This window comes from Mustela nivalis, assembly GCF_964662115.1.
Source record: "Mustela nivalis genome assembly, chromosome: 12".
In the NCBI taxonomy this organism is placed as follows: Eukaryota; Metazoa; Chordata; class Mammalia; order Carnivora; family Mustelidae; genus Mustela; species Mustela nivalis.
This window is the reverse complement of record NC_139031.1, coordinates 49,817,383-49,830,277: the sequence shown is the minus strand read 5'-3', so window position 1 is coordinate 49,830,277 and position 12,895 is coordinate 49,817,383. Positions and strand designations below refer to the sequence as shown.

The window sequence follows — 12,895 nt, the reverse complement described above, 5'->3', positions numbered from 1 at the left end:
TAAAGCCTCTGCCTTCAGCTCAGGTCACAATCTCAGGGTCTTGGGATACAGGCCCCACATCGGGCTCCCTGCTCAGTACAGAGCCTGCTTCTCCCTCACCTCTGTCTGCCGCTCCCCCTGCCTGTGCTGTCAAATGAATAAAATCTTAAAAAAAAAAAAAAAAGTTTGTTGATACATGCATAAAAGAATTTCTGGAATATATGAAACTACCAGCTCTAAGACCAAGGAAATACATGGAGATGATTTTCTTGTGTTTTGAATTCATTTGAATGGAATATATATATAAAAATTCAAGTTGTTTACTTAAGATATATACTACTGTAGCTAGGTTATACAGTAATTTCAAAAAAGGTATTACAGGGGCACCTGGGTGGCTCAGTGGGTTAAAGCCTCTGCCTTCAGCTCAGGTCACGATCCCAGGCTTCCAGGATCGAGCCCCACATAGGGATCTCTCCTCAGCGGGGAGCCTGATCCTCCTCTCTCTCTCTGCCTACTTGTGATCTCTGTCAAATAAATTTAAAAAAAAAAGGTATTACACACCCAGGGAAATAAAAACAAACACACCACCACAGATTTCTACTTACATGAGTCCATAACCAAAACCAGAACAAAAGTTTTCTGTATTTCTGTTATCACCAAATATCATCTACATCCAGCCTTCATACTTAAATCCCAAGGGCAAAAATACAACAGCTGTCACTGAAGTTACTATGGAATAATACCGCATTGATGCTTTATACACGTTGTCCCCAGGATGCTATCAGGCAGTATTCACCATTCAAACCTCCCCAGACCTCAATTTCCTCAGCATTAATCAACATCATGTATTTAGAAAATGGAGTTGGGATTCAACCCAGATCTCAGACCTCACATCCCACATTCTCTGGCAATACCTTTCAGTTCAACAAAGGCCCATGGCACAAGCACCAGAGCTCCTCATCAAAAAGTTCCAGCACAATTTCTCCCTCTTCTTCTCTCTCAATCCTTAACAATATTCCAAATTTAAAAGACTTCTGCAAGCCAGGATCTTACTAAAATTGTTAAGGAGGTGGGGACAACCAGGCACGGTGGACTCCACTCCAGACACTTCTACCTCTTTTGCAATCTTAAACATACCCCGTGAGTCACAAGCACATGCCTGAGATAAAGCCCTGGCATCTACTTCCTCGTGCCCTCTGTTCTACTCTCATACCTCCTTAGGGCCCCCTCCAGCTTCTCTGCAATTCATTTGTATTAAGATTATGCTGCCAAAAATATACCTTCAAGGAAGAAGTGGTTTGCCTTTCCATCTTACGATAGGATGTCCAGATACTTTTGTTCTATAGTAAGCCCCAGATTCCAGACTACCTGAACTTGTCTCTTTCCTACAGGAAGACAATAAATCAACCTTCAAAGAAGCCAAACAAGACTTCTTTTTTTCTTCAGAGAAAGCAAGAAACAGGACATCTTTGCTCCAACTTGCCACACTGCAAACATGATCAGGCTGCTGTGTAAGCTATTTTCAGGATTTGACAACTTAAATGAGAGGAATGAAGGCAGGGCAGAGTCAAAGGAAGGGGAAAATGGGTTCCACTAATTACCTGCAGTGCCCTGGGCAAGTCACTTCTCTCAGGCCTTTATGGAGAATCCTTTGGTAGAACTAACAGCACTAAAAAAATGTTACAGTGTCTCATTTTTATTGGTATTCCTTTCTTAAAATAGCAAATATTTAACACATTTTGAAAGTAGTATTTGACTAATCAAAGGACTTGCATAAACCAAATCCTAAAAAGAGTTACTGAGATCCAGTCACTGGTTTCAAATCAACTGATTATAACAGATCACCTAGTTTTGGTGACCACTGAGGCCAAAACCAGGATTCATAATTTGAGGAGAAAGCTGCTTTACCAAAGACCAGGTTTTTCAATATGCAAAAATGAGGGAATTTAGGGTACTTACAAAAGGTTTCTTGCATTTCTTATAGCTAAATTTTTATGAATAAAATGGAAGGAATGCTTTACTTATTCCAGCATCCTAAAATAACAAAGTGATTGAAGTATTTTAAACTTAGCCCTTGATATCCATAAATGTACTGGCCAATAGATTCAACCTTGTTTGTCAAATCAAGTCTTTAACTTTTTAATTTCAGTTAGTTAAAATACTCAAATCAGGTCCTTTTTTTTTTTTTAAGATTTTATTTATTTATCTGACAGAGAGAGCGATCACAAGTAGGCAGAGAGGCAGGCAGAGAGGGGGAAGCAGGTTCCCCACTGAGCAGAGAGCCCAATGGGGCTCAATCCCAGGACCCTGGCATCATGATCCGAGCCAAAGGCAGAGACTCAACCCACTGAGCCACCCAGGCACCCCCCACCTTTTTTTTTTTTTTTCTGACAGAGAGAGAGAGTGTGTGCTCAAGTAGAGGAAGCAGCAGAGAAAGAGGGAGAAGCATGTTCTCCACTGAGCAGAGAGCCTGACTCAGGACTGGATCCCAGGACCCTGGATCATGCATGACCAGAGCCAAAGGCAGACGTTTAACCAACTGAGCCAACCAGGCACCCCTAAAAACAAGTCTTTAGATAACCACAGAAAAGCACTCCACCTGATCTACACTGCCTTGAAAACCTAAGACAGCCTCAAAGGAGTTTTCAAATGTATATTTAATAAAAAGTAGAATAGGTAACCTAGAAAGTAAGCTCAGTCACCAGAAATGTTGAAACAGATGCCAGAAAGCAGGTCAACTGAAACAAGTCTTGTCCACTGGCAAGAGGATCTACTAAACTTAGGACTCTTCCATCTCTAGCAGGTTATAAATAGAACATGCTCACAGATATTTCTAGAAAGTTAAAAAAAAAAATGAGATACTAATAAATGAATCCTGAAAGAAAGGCTATATTCCAGGTTGCTCCAAAATTCATAAATCACTCTCCATCTATCTAATGCCAAACCCGAAGGCTGCAACTTACCAACCCCATTCACATGAACCCATCTAAATCACACACTTTCAGTGGTATTCTATATAGCTGATGACACCTTCCTTATCCACAGGCTTTTTCTTTCTTTTTTTTTTCCCCCCCACGAATCTCCCAGAAACCGTTCACTCTGCTTGCTTTCCTTTACCTTAATGGCCTCTCTCACTCTCTTTTGCTGGCCTTTCCTTCCTCCTAAAGGCCCATACTCAGTCCCTTTGTAATCTTGTCTGATCCCATGATTTTAAACATCACAAACTAGTGACATCTCCAATTTTCACCTCCAATTCCTACCCTCCAAATTGGTATTTCCAACTACCTATTGATTTCTTCACTCAACTTTCTAACAAGTGGGGGTGCCTAGGTGGCTCAGTCGGTTAAGCATCTGCCTTTGGCTCAGGTCATGATCCCAGGGTTCTGGGATCGAGCCCCACATCAGGCTATCTGCTCAGTGGGAAGCCTGCTTCTCCCTTTCCCACTCCCCCTGCTTGTGTTCCCTCTCTCTCTCTGTAAAATAAGTAAAATCTTAAACGGAAAAACAAAAAGAAAAAAACCCAACAAGAATTAGAGACATAATATGCCAAAAGTGAAGCTCCTGATTTCTACCCAAGAATGTTTCTTCCCCAATACTCTCCATTCTGGTAAATGGCACCACCTTCCATTCCATCTAGTTTTTCTCACCAAAAAAAATCTTCTTGTCCTGCTTTACTCTTCTCCTAATTCTCATCTAATCCATCAGCAAATCCTCTTAGTTCTTTCTTAGAAATATACAGACACTGACCACTATTCATCACCTCCAAAGCTAATTAATATGATCTCCTGCCAGGATATTACAATGAGAACTGCCTCCCCATTTCTAGTGCTAAATGTATTTTGCAGATATTTTAGGTTCCAATCACTTTGAGGAAACTAGTCCTGCTCTCCTTCCATTTATGTAAGAGAATTTACAAAGATGGTCACCATCAATTCCTTCCTCTCCGTACATTCATGCCACTCTACCATCAAGAGATGAAGACTATCTCCATACTTCCTTGAATCCATGCTGGCCTTGTGACTTGCCCTGATTGACAAAATGGATAGGATAATGTGCCAATTCTGGGCCTAGCCTTTAAGAAGTCTAACAGCTTCTACCTACTCTCACTTGGTAGCCAAGGGCTACTACAGAGCACTGAGATACCATGTGGGGAGAAGTCATGTGCATCAGCACAAAGAGGCCAGCCATGTGAATGAAGCCTTCTTGGACCTTTTAGACCAGCTCTGCCAAGGACCGAACATGACACCATGTAGAACAGAACCACCAAGCAGACCCACAGAATCATGAGGAAGAATAAGTTGTTTTGAGTCACTAGGTTTTGGGGTAGTTTACTATGAAGCAAGAAATTACTGAAACACCATGATAGCAATGGACTCAACTTCTAAACAACTAACTGATAATGCCAGCTAAAGACTTAAGACCACTCTCAATTTATAGCTCCACTTGGAGTGCCTGGTAAGCTCAGCTAGTGGAGCATGAAACTACCGATCTCAAGGTTGTAAGTTTGAGCCCTGCCCTGAGGTCACTTAAAAATAAAAACAACACAAAACAAAACATTGTTTCATTAGATTCCTCAAAGAATACATCTATAATAATATCAAACTACTTCCTAGTCAAGTTAAATGGTCTCATGATAATTCTCTAAAATGCATAATTTATGTACTATGTATTCCCTTTCAGGGCAACAAAGTCCACATACTATATTAATATTTATAACTGTTTATTTACCAATACTTGCCAAACAGCAATTTCAGACATGATAAATTACACCCTCAGTTTTAATGGAGCACTGGAAACTATATTTGCCACCAGCTTTCAAGCAAAACCCTGCAAGACCAAGCCAGTTTTTAAAACATCAGATTTATGGGGCAGAGTTCCTAACTAAAAACGCCAATCCCATCCCTTGGTCACCGCTACCACACTGCCACCTCCTGTCTTGTGACTCTAGAAGCTTGAATCAGAGGCAAGAGTCAATAAAGGAAACTTGGCTAAGAATAGCACAGCCGTTCTCCATCCTCCCAGAACAAACCCACCACCAAAGCTGGTGGATAAATAAATCATGCCATAATAAATGGATAAATCATTCAATTCAAAAATTAGTTATTTCTAGGGAAAGTAACTGCTAAAGACAATTACAATAGAACTGTTTATTTAAATAAATATCTAGGAAGCTCAACAGCTTCACTTTAATAGAAAATCCAAGACCTATATAACAACACATTAACTGCAACGGTATGGCTCATTAAAGGATTTCAAAGTATGACAAAGATCATTTCGCTCTTGCTGACTGCCAGAAAGAAGTATATGTGCACAAGCAACTGAACTGCCATGCTACAGAAAATACAAGTTCCATACAGGGAAGACCCCACATCTCTCTAATTCCAAAAGGTATTTTTAAGCCCCAGCTGGTAACTCATTTCAAGCAGAATGGCAAAACTCAGAACAAAATATGCCCCCTGTTAGTTTATTATAGTGGCATTTGGCATGAACAGAGAATGCAAGTGATCACACAAATCAAGAGAAGCCAGAAACAGAAGCCAAGATTCTCAATTCCCACTGGCTCCAGGCACATGTCATGTTTCCATAATGTCTTCCTTGTTACTGTGGACAGTCCCACAGAAGCGACTTATCAACATTCATTTATACATATATATTTTCTTAATTCAAATAATGCCAAAGTTAAGAAATCTAGTCTCTCTCTCGCTGTACTAAAAGAACAACATGAAATCAAGAAAAATCTTGTTGGCTACAATTACTTAAGCAGTCATGCATTACTGACCTTAAACTGAGCGTTCCAACGACACTGCTTAGGAAACTTTCATGGCTGGTAAAGAATCCTAACAGTCAGAACCTCAAGTCTCTGTATGTGTGAGAAACTGCTCTAATTCACAAGATTCACCAGTCCCAAACTGATAAGCAAGGAGCAGCACAGCTATTCGTGCCTATGTTTAAATGTTCAGCATTAAAAACAGCTTTTATGGGCGACTGGGTGGCTCAGTGGGTTAAGCCGCTGCCTTTGGCTCGGGTTATGATCTCAGGGTCCTGGGATGGAGTCCAGCATCGGGCTCTCTGCTCAGCAGGGAGCCTGCTTCCTCCTCTCTCTCTGCCTACTTGTGATCTCTGTCAAATAAATAAATAAAATCTTAAAAAACAAAACAAAACAAAACAAAAAACAACTTTTATTGGCCTGAGCCAACAGGATCATGTGCCTGGCTAATGGACACATTGCTGGTTGTGGCACCATCTTCCTACTCCATTACAGCAGCTGTTAAAATGTAGCCCTTTTAGGGCGCCTGGTAGTTAGGCATCTGCCCTCTGCTCAGCTCATGATCCCGTCTCCCTGCTCCGTGGGAAGCCTGTTCTCCCTCTCCCACTCCCCCTGCTTGTGTTCCCTCTCTCACTCTGTCAAATAAATAAAAAAAAAAAGGGGGGGCAGCACTTTTAAATAGACATTTACATTAAGATACATTTAAAATCCTAGTAACTTTTATACATGCTATGTCTATCTAATTTAACTGTTAAAATATTATTCTAATACTGAAATAAGTTGTTGGCTTTATTTTCTTTTTTGAGGAAACAAAGAACAAAATCATGTGAGCTTAGAAACCAGTCTGTTTTTAATGGAGCCTTCCTGGAAAAATATTAACAACGATATCCTACCTTTTTGTTTATCCTTCATTGAAATATGTTTTGGATTCATATAATCTTACTCAATGCTGAAAGCTAAATCATGAGCAAGTTTAAACCATAAAAAACAAAAAATGTGAAAAATTTTTCATAACTTAAAAAAGTAATGGAAAACAAACTAAAACCACCATCCTGTCAGTTCCCCAGTGTCAGCGACTTTCCCATTCTCTCTCCCATGCCCAACAGCCCACAACATAACAAAAAAGGAAATCGGTGCTATTTACATAATCGCATAGGGGCACATATGCAGTCCCACAAGATACCAGTGGCTCTTCCAACCAAACTGAGCTGTATTCTTCAAAAATCACAATTTTCACAGTCACCCTTGCCCCCAAGGCAGGGTGGGGAGTGGGCTGAGTATTTAAGATTATACTTCATGGGGTGCCTGGATGGCTCGGTCATTAAATGTCTGCCTTCGGCCAAAAAAAAAAAAAAGTTATACTTCAGAGTGACGCCAAGTACTCATGTGCTGTATTCTTTACCTTAGCAACAGAGAGTACAAGACTATCACAGATATTCACCTCAATCTTCTCTTCATTCTGGACACAGGGGATCTCAAGCTGGGTAAAATAATGCTATAATCTTCCCCCAACTGAGGGGTATCTGAATGCAGAAAAGCAACATTCCTTCCACATTCCCGTGAGACTTCGGTATTCAGGAGCTAAGCTTGGTCAGAACCAAGCTCCACAGTGCCCCTTCCTGAAAGGTTCTGTGCCCAGCTCAGCTCCCAGTCACAGTTGGGCCAGCATACCAAGCATCAAATCGCCTCGTGGGCCTGCTCCCCTATTTAGTTGCTGCAAGCCCATTAATCCATCTCAGAGTGCTGCCATAAGCATTCTTCAGCACCAGGCTCCCAACATGCCTTGCACAGCAGGTATAAAGGTCACTGCTGCACATGTGGGTGTGACTGTCTCAGATGCCCATATGATGATGGGATGGAATGCAGTGACTGTTAAGCACAAAAGAACTCCACCCAGAAGTCCAGCAGGCTCACTTGGCAAAGATTGGTCTACAGCATTCAGCTTCACTGTCACCGATATATCACTTCTTGACCTTTCTATAAGAGCTAGGCATGGCTCACCAAAGTGATCTTCTCAGCCAGCTCCCAAAGCCTATTCACACAGTTCAACAGTCCAGATAAGGGAACTGCATCCCAGTTTCAAGTTTCAGTTAAAACAAAGTTGTAATATAATTAGATTTCCCTGGGCAGGGAAAAGAAACCTCTACTTTCCTTTTTTGCCAATTGAATCCTAGAAAAGGACTGACTTGTTCTCCCTATCAGTAGAAAGTTGTCTCCTATGTCCTCATTTCTATTTGTTAGTAACATCTCATTTAAAATCCTAAGTGTTTCAATGTAAGCAAAATCAGCCTGAAATTTTAATTTACATTGTTAAAACAAAAAAACTCCCATTGATAAATACTTGCTGCCCCTGGTGGCATGGTACCTTATATGCTTTCCTAAAACAAACTCCTATTCATTATAAAGTAACAAGTAAGTATGTTTTTAGGTTGGGCAAAAGACATTAGGAGTAAAACAAGAGGTTACCAGATGTTTTTAATTTCATTCCCTCCAGGTGGAGGGAAATTCACACCAGGCTGGAAAAGAAAATCAGGAGAGCAAAGCAATCTACATTTTCATGCAGGTCCATAAATTGTATTTGAAAAATGCCAGACATTAAATGTTTAAATTTAGAAGAAACTCTCAAATGTTAAAATGCCAGTCCTTCGACGCAACCATGTGCCTCTTTTTTATTCAACATTTGAAGAAAATTAGGACACAGGGGCTAAACATGAAACCAATTAGAATTTGCAGAATGTACCTACATTTTTCCCACCCTAGATATACAACTCAGACTATGCCTTTAAATTTTTAAGGAGATGTGCCTTTTTCCTCAATCTTCCACTTCCTATTAAATGGAGACCAGTTTAGATACTTTTTAGGACATGTTCTATTATTTTAAAAGCTCTTAAAAAATAATTCCCTTCTACTATGTGAAATAACTTGACCTCACCAAAATCCCAACTAGAACTAAATCTGTCTCATCACACAAATCCTTTCTCAACTATCCTAATAAAAACTAAGCACATGAACAAGAGAAATCCTCAAAAATCCATCTCTCTTCACAAAAACAAGGTTTGTGAAAACGCTTTACCTGAAACAGAGCTCAATATAGAAATAGGCCCAGGATGACATTTTGTGTAGCCACCTCTCTGCAGAGCACCAGGGAAATGCACAGCACACCTCTCCCCCCCTCTAGCACACCACTCACCAACACCTAACCAGATACAGACACAGGCAGCCCTACTTAAGATTAACTTTCAGCTTACTACTTAGACCGAGTTAGGAGCAGGGAGAAGGGAGAGAAAGGCAGAAACCCTAACCCCACCTTGCACAACTCAGAAAAGCACAAACTAAACCCAGCCCAACTGTAAGGAAACCGTGCCTCTCCAGTTAGTTACAGAGAAGGGATCCGGCCTGCTCTTGAAGAGAAGAGGAGCCATTTCTTCAAAATACACCAGCGGTTAAAACAGTCTGCAAACATTCTGTAAAGTGACACACTACACTTGCGCTCCAAAAAGTGCAATTCCCTTGCTTAAGTAGTACAAGTCTTTAGTCCTCACGATATCTTGGTGGTTATTTGTAAGCAAGTATATGGGGGGCTGGGGGACCACCACGCAGGGAGAAGCGTGAAGGGGATGTAAGACAAAGGCTGGTTTGCAGCAACCTGTGTAACTCTGGAGTGACTGAAAGGCGCTTCTGGGCAGGAGAAGCCCAGTCGTTCACTCACGTGTTCCAATCAGCAAATTCCTCTTCTCAGATATACAGACGGCCTCCCAGGCTTCTCAGACTCATCGCCGCCAACTCAGGACAGCGAAGAAAAGACACTCCACACCCACGCGTGTCTGCAGCTGCTTTCCTCTACCATGAACTTACAGGTGGGGAGTGGGCTAGGGTCACCCACTACTTCCTAATTCCTACAGATTCCCAAAACTGCTCTTCAAGACTTTGATTTCCTATTGTAGCCACTTAGAGAACGTATAGGTGTGAGAGCTTCTATACCAATAACCCGGTGGCAGGAGCCACGGACGAGACCTTTATTCCCTACCAGCGCACGCACACACACCTGCCATAAACTTCAATGCAAGGAATAAACGACGGAAAAGCCAAGCCGTTCAACATACAGTAATCCAAAAAGCGTCAGAGGAAAAGAAGTTGTTTTCAGCTGTGTTGAAATCTCTCTTCCCAATAAGGGAGAACAGAATTAATGAAAATGCGATAAATAAGCTCACCTTTGTCTTTTTGGGACAGAGTGCTCAACTTCCATTAATTTCCCGTGCAGTTCCATTTTACCTGCAGATACACAAGAGGTGCAAGACAGTTGGCCGGGTGTAGCGGCTCTTCCCGAGGGACAGGCAGAGCCTAAACTGGAACCCAAGTGATTTCCTGATACCCGCCCCCCGCCCGCGTCTCAGGCAGGGAGGGCAGCCCGGCCACGCGCGGGAGGGAAGCTGACCCCTCAGAGCTGTGTATAGCTTACAGGTGGGTGAGGAGTAGGGTCCATTGGCTGGCCTACCACTAGGGTAACATTCTAGCCCCAGGCCCAGCTCAGGGTTCACCCAACTCTACGAAAGCCGCAGGACTGACGCGGCCCTTCCGCCCACCTCCCCCCCCCCCCGCACTCCCGTAAGACAAACTCTGGGGAGGGGGCTACACTGGCTTTTCTTTCGGGAGGGGACCCCGAACCCTTCTCCCGGCTTCTAGCCCAGTCCCTCCAGGAACAGGATGGAGAGGCTGGAGGACCGCAGGGTTGGCGCAGACAAGAGTGCACGGCCAGACGCATCTCAGCACAGAACGAACAAGGCGCGAAGGAGTGCGCGACGCCTGCCACACGGGCTGCCGGGGGGCGGGGGGTTAGGGGGACTCGAGCTTGCCTCGCCACTCACGGTTCCCCGCCGCGCCGAGCTTGCCCCGCCAACCCCAGAGCCGCGGCCAGGACGAAGAGAGCAACCGGGGACCGGGCGCGGCGGCTGGGGCTCCCTTGCCGGCGACCACTGGCCGCTCTCGCCCACCTGCCCCCTGGCTTGTAGGACGCGGGGACGGTGGAGCGTGGAACCCGGGTCGCACTGGCCTGCGTCCCTCAGGATCCAGAGGAAGCGCCGGGCAGCCGGTGCTAGGCACCAACCAGCCCGCGTCCTCACTCCGCAGCAGGGTCGAGGCCACTTTGCATTCTCCCACGCCTGGGGTCTAAAGCGAACCGGGGGAGACTGAGAAACCAACACTATAAATAATAATGTGCAGAGAGAGAAAGGAGGCGGGGAGAGAAGCGGGAGAACCCGCTCGGCCCCCAAGGCCCGGCGTGCCAGGGACTGGAGCCCGCGCCTGGGCCCGGCCCGGGCGGGGCGAGCGGGGAAGGTCCGGCGCTCGCGGTCGCGCCTCCCCCTGCCCCGCTCCCCTCGGAGCCCGCGCGGCGGCTTTCTGACAGCGCGTCCGCCGTCCGCCTGCAAAGCTCCGGCGGGAGGAGAGGAGCCGCGGGGGGCCGGGTTGGAGCCCAAGCTGAAGAGAGCACCCCAGACCTCACGCGTGTGGGCGCCCGGGCCTCGCCCCACCTCCCCGCCGCCCTCCCCCGGGCCTGGGGCCCTGCGTGGACGCCCCCGGCGGCAGCCGCGGGCCTGGCTCCGGGTCCCCAACCCCGGCAGGCCCGGGCCGGCGGCGCAGGGCTGGGGCAGGCGCGCCGGCGGGGCTGGGGCGGGCCCACCTGAAAGCGCCTCGATGGCCTTGAGGGCCCAGCTCTCGTCCGGACAGTCCACGAACGCGTAGCCCGTCTTCACTAGGAAGGGTCCCGACACTGGGATCTTGGCGTCCTTGAAGATACTTTCCAGGTCCGTAGGGACGGCATTCTCGCTTAGGTTTCCGATATACAGTTTGTTCATTGTGAAGAGTGGTTGTTTTTTAAAAATTCGGAGAAAAACGAAAAATTAAAACCACCCACAGTGATGGAGGGCTTCGGCGGGTTTTGTTCCCCTCGTCTTCTCGCCGTTAAAACACACAAACACAGTCAGAACCAAGGACAAGAACGAGGAGCGAAAAATCAAATCCGAAGGTTCTTGTTTTTCCTTTTCTGGGTATTAAAAAAAAAGAAAGAAAGAAAAGAAAAAGGCTTGCAGCAACCCAAACGTATCAACGAGTCTTCCTAACTCTGAGGAGGAGGCGGGATTAGCGAGAAAAAGGAGAGGAGGAGGCGGGGGGGAAGAACTACTTTTTGTCTCTTCCTCCCCAACCCCTTTGGCATCGGCCAGCGGACTGTGAAAATATCACACTACGTGAAGACAGGCGCCGCCTCCCCATAAAAAAACCCAGAAGGGTGACTGGCAGGAGGGAGGGGGGAAGGGGTGGAGGGAGGAAGGCGCAGGAGGCGGAAAAAATCCGCTCCGAGTGTCCGGCTTTTTGAATGAGCCACGTGTTCAAACTACAAATCAACGTCTCACGTGAGGAATCCCAGCGCCTCAATTAGAGTGGGTTTCGGGGGAAAAAAAGCGAGAGGAGGAAGAGGGGGAGGGGAAATGAGCCTGAGCGAGGGACCCTGAGAGGGGGAGGAGGCAGAAGGCGAAAAATGCTAAAGGAGCCTCAGCCGGGGTGCGGAGGGGAGCGCGGCTGGCGGCCCTGATTGTCACAACAGAGTTTAGAAAGGGTTATCTGGTCGGGGCGGATCCTGAGGGGGAGGGGAGGAAAAAAGGGAGGTTGTTTTTTTTTTTTTTTTTTTTAATGAGATATGGGTGGAGGTGCTAACTAGGCAATTTCTCAGCTTTAGTTACCGGAGTTTCAAATATTCGATTTTTTAAAATAGGTAATTAACAAAACCAAAGAGTCCCAATTTCGAACCCGCCTTGTGGCTTTGATGACATTTGAAGTGTAACCCCGGCAAAGCCGCAAGCACGTTTCCAGAACTGGCAGGGGCGGAAACGCAGCGAGCGGGTGGGGTGGGAGGGAGCGGGAGAGGCGGGCAGACGCACCCCACCCGGTGCACCCTCCACGGGCCTTGGCACGGGGGAAGTGGGGCGGCCGGAGCCGGGGGCGGTGGGGGATGGGAGCCCGCGGCGTCCTGGGCGGGTGTCTGGGCGACACCTCCTCCGCCTGCGCTCGCGTTGGCTCTCGGCTTCGCGTTTGCGATTGGTTGAGCGATTCAGAAAAGGCTCAGAGATAAATGAGGCCGGGGGCGGGCTTGGCCAC

General features: G+C 45.9%; 1 protein-coding gene across 4 annotated transcripts in view; it reads right to left on the bottom strand.

The window, feature by feature from the left end:
• IGF2BP3 (insulin like growth factor 2 mRNA binding protein 3) overlaps positions 1-12,006 on the bottom strand; it is a 147,317-nt gene extending 135,311 nt beyond the window's left edge. Inside the window, exons 1-2 of one of the 4 annotated variants that reach the window (XR_014301342.1) lie at positions 11,424-12,003; positions 9,958-10,018 (exon numbers count right to left, since the gene is read on the bottom strand). Coding sequence is in view for 3 of the 4 variants with exons in the window: in XM_082693719.1 (XP_082549845.1) it covers positions 9,958-10,018; positions 11,424-11,598 (236 nt within the window). In the remaining variant the exon portion in view is untranslated. Of the gene's footprint in view, positions 1-9,957; positions 10,019-10,611; positions 11,262-11,423 lie in introns of those variants that run through there. The other 3 variants (XM_082693719.1, XM_082693718.1, XM_082693720.1) reach the window with 3 other exon arrangements.
• Positions 12,007-12,895: the final 889 nt, after the last annotated feature.